This window comes from Harpegnathos saltator, unplaced genomic scaffold, assembly GCF_003227715.2.
Source record: "Harpegnathos saltator strain DR-91 unplaced genomic scaffold, Hsal_v8.6 scaffold395, whole genome shotgun sequence".
In the NCBI taxonomy this organism is placed as follows: domain Eukaryota; kingdom Metazoa; phylum Arthropoda; class Insecta; order Hymenoptera; family Formicidae; genus Harpegnathos; species Harpegnathos saltator.
The window spans coordinates 115385-118868 of NW_020230200.1; the positions used below are offsets into that span (position 1 = coordinate 115385).

The 3484-nt window shown below is 63.6% G+C and overlaps 1 protein-coding gene across 1 annotated transcript; it reads right to left on the reverse strand.

The window, feature by feature from the left end:
* Positions 1 to 673: 673 nt before the first annotated feature.
* LOC112589073 (uncharacterized) lies at positions 674 to 2166 on the reverse strand. The gene is made up of 3 exons (XM_025300980.1): positions 1885 to 2166; positions 1577 to 1807; positions 674 to 739 (listed from the first exon to the last, which is right to left on the reverse strand). The coding sequence occupies exons 1-3, from the start codon at positions 2164 to 2166 to the stop codon at positions 674 to 676; spliced, it is 579 nt and encodes a 192-aa protein (XP_025156765.1).
* Positions 2167 to 3484: the final 1318 nt, after the last annotated feature.

Here is a 3484-nt window from a genome sequence, read left to right on the forward strand (position 1 = left end):
GGGGTGCGGAGCTGAGCAGGAGGCTAGCAAAGGAGAGGAAGAGAACCTCCGCCGAGAAAAGGAGGGACCAGAGGAGGAGGCAGGCGGAGAGAAGGAAAGGAGAGCAGCTGGAGAAGGAGCTCTAGGTACAGAGGAGGGAGGTGCCCGGGCAATCGGTCACATCAGACCAAGGAGGGGCCGGGGCGGCACCATCACGAGCAGCAAAGGATGATCCCCTTGGAGCGGGCAGAGGGAAGGGCCGAGAAGCAAGCAGTAAGGACCAGGTCACGGATCAGGAGAAGGGGAAGCCCAAGGGGGAGAGAGGAGGGGCCGAACAACAGCCCTAATGGAAAGCTCCCAGGTAATCCCCCTCACGACTAACCTCCAAGTCTCCAATGTTGTAGGGTTGGGAACTTGGAGCAAAGTGGTCGGTAGAAAGGAGAGGAGGAAACAGAAGCAGGAGGGGAAGAGGAGAGGACCACCACCCTCTCCCCAACCGACCCCCGGTCCCAGGAGGAAGGGCACGGCAGCCGCGGCGGTGAAGCCGAAGCCGCCCAAGACGGCGGCCGTCACAATCACCTGCCCCAAAGATGAATACAAGAATTTCATGGTTGAGGCCAGGCACCGGATAAAACCAGAAGACGTGGGCATTACTGGGGCCCTAAAAATTAGTACGGCCTGAACTGGGGCTTTGTTAGTTGAGGTTCCTGGCCTCAACTCGGGGGCCACCGCCGACCGGCTTGCAGATGAGCTCCATAAGCTGGCGGCGGAGAAGGGCCCCGACTACCGAATCCAGAGGCCGGTGATGATGACGTCGTTGCGTCTCACCGGCCTAGATTTGACGGTAGGGACCGAGGAGGTGGCGGCCGCCATGGCCCTCGTTGGGGGGTGCTTGTCCGCGGAGGTGTTCGTGGGCGAGATTAACTTTACCCAGCGGGGAACAGCCACAGTAGTGGTGCGGTGTCCGACCGCAGCGGCCTCTAAGGCCGCTGCGGAAAAGCGGGTCCGGATTAGCTGGACCTGCGTCGGGGTGACGGCGTTGCCCGCTCGCGCGACCTTCTGTTACAGGTGTCTGGAGCAGGGGCATGTGCGCGGGCGGTGCAACAATGCCGTCGACCGCAGCGATATTTGTTATCTAGCCATCGTGCCACACAGTGTAAGGCAGCAATGGCTCACTGCCCGGTGTGTGCGGACGTGGGCAGGAGAGCGGACCACAAGATCGGTGGTCTGGCATGCAGGCCCCTGACGAGCCGAGAGAAGAGGAGGAGTCAGGCGAGGAAGAGGCCAGCTGGACCGGGAACCAATGGAGGGATTGAGAGTGCCCTCCTTCTGCGAAGGACGAAAGGAAGACCGTGCCGATACCTCCAGTAGGGGAAGGTACGGTGACTAGAGGGGAGGATACGCCGTTCTCTCCTCCAACGAGGGAAGAGGAGGCCGGTCATCACCTGCACCAGATGAAACGTGAGTCCGCGCCCCCTCCTGCCACCCCCTCCGCGAATTCCGCCAGGCAGGGGCGGACGGCCGTCGTCGTTAGTCGCCCGAACTCCTGCGGGGCGGACATCGCGTCCTTCCACCGCTGCAGAGTCCGGGCAACCACCTGAGACCTCAGGGCCCTCAGCTCCCCGGTCGTTGCCTCCCCCCTTTCGCGGAACTCCTTGTTTCTCCAATACAGGATGCACCTTTCTTCCGCAAGGAGCTCCACTGGGGGGGAGCCGACCAGGGTCGTCGCCGCCATGTACGCCACGGAGCGGAACCCTCGGATCGCCCTCATGGCCACCGCCCTCAGCGCCTGGCGCATGAGGTTTTTGCCTTGGGCGGTGGCCAGCAGCTGAGGCACCCATATTGGCGCCCAATAGAGGGCGATCGACAGGACCACTCCGACGTATAGGCGGCGAGCATGCCAACCCGGTCCCTCTGGATCTGCATCAGCCTGGCGAGTGCCAGGGCTGCCTTCCTGACCCGGGGGGCCAGGTTCCTAAAGTGGGCCCTGAAGTCCCACCGGCCGTCCAACGTCAGGTCCAGATACTTTATCGTGGGCCCGACGTGGACGCGGACTCCGTCCACCATGAGTCGGTTCTCCGGTGGCGCCCCGCGGCTGCCGTCGTGGAAGTAGACGGCCTCCGTCTTGTGGGGCGCAACCTTCAGATCCAGATCGCTAATAGTGCCCGCCACCGTCGCCAGGGCCATCTCCGCATTGAGGCGGGCCTGCCGCCAGATCTCCCCCCCGGCAACCACCAGAGTGTCATTCGCGTAGCAGATGACGTGGCAGTCGGGGGGGAGGGGCGAACACAACACCCTGTCGAACGCGATGTCCCATAGCAGGGGGCCCAAAACGGACCCCTGCTAGACACCGCGGTCCATCAACCGTCAGCCCTGGACCTCGCCTTGAACCGGATAGGCGAGGTCCCTGCCTCCAAAATAGGCCGCGAGGATGCGCCAGAGATAGGCAGGCACTCGATGGTGCTCGAGCGCCCGCCCAATCTCCGGCCACGGCAAGATGTTGAAGGCATTGGTGATATCCAACGATATCGCCAACAACACCCCGCCCCTCTCCTCCACGACGGCACAAGTCCCGGGTCAGGTCCAGGACGTGCTGGATCGCGTCCAGCGTCGATCGTCCGGGCCTGAACCCGTATTGCCTGTTGTGGAGGTCCGGCCCACTTGAGAACAGATGCTGGACGAGGCGATCCGCAACGATGCGCTCGAGCATCTTGCCCGCCTCGTCCAGCAGGCAAATCGGCCTGTAGGCTGGCGGTCCATCGGGTGTCTTGCTCACCTTCGGGAGGAGGACCAATTTGGTCTCCACCTCCTCCACTCTAGGGGGAAGACCCCGTCCCTGAGGCACCCGTTCATTACACCCCTTGTGACTTCGGACATGCTCCGATCGCCGAGGGCCTGGACGGCGGGCTCCCCGCCTATATGTGGGTATTGTGAACTCGGTCGCCCTCTACGGGGCGCCTCGATTGCTAGCCATCGGCCGCAACAGGAACCTGTTGGCCAGGCCACGCGGCCTGTGGCAGTGAGGGCGGCCAAAGGTTACCGCACCGTATCACATATGGCGGCGACCTCCCTGGTCGGTTCTCCCCCAGTGGAGCTCCTGGCCGAGGAGAGGCACACTCTCTATTGGCGGGTCAAGGAGCTCCGAGAACGGAGGAAACTGACGACCAGGGACCTGGCGGCCCTGAGAACCCAGGCCAGAGCCCGGGTACTCAAGAAGTGGTCGGCTGAGTTGGCCGACCCGCGAGTGCCCGGGCTCTAAACGGCCGAGGCTGCCCGCCCTGTCTGCTAGAAATGGTGGACAGGAGGGGGCGCGGGCTGTCCTTCCATCTGGTGCAGATGCTAACCGGACACAGGTGTTCCGGTCGGTACCTGCACCGGATCGGAAAGGAACCCACCGCCGAATTCCACCACTGCCCGGAGCCTGTGGACACGGCGCTGCACACTCGGACTTCGTGCGAGGCCTGGAGTGGGCAGCGCCGGGTCCTGGCTCGGGCGGTGGGGTGCC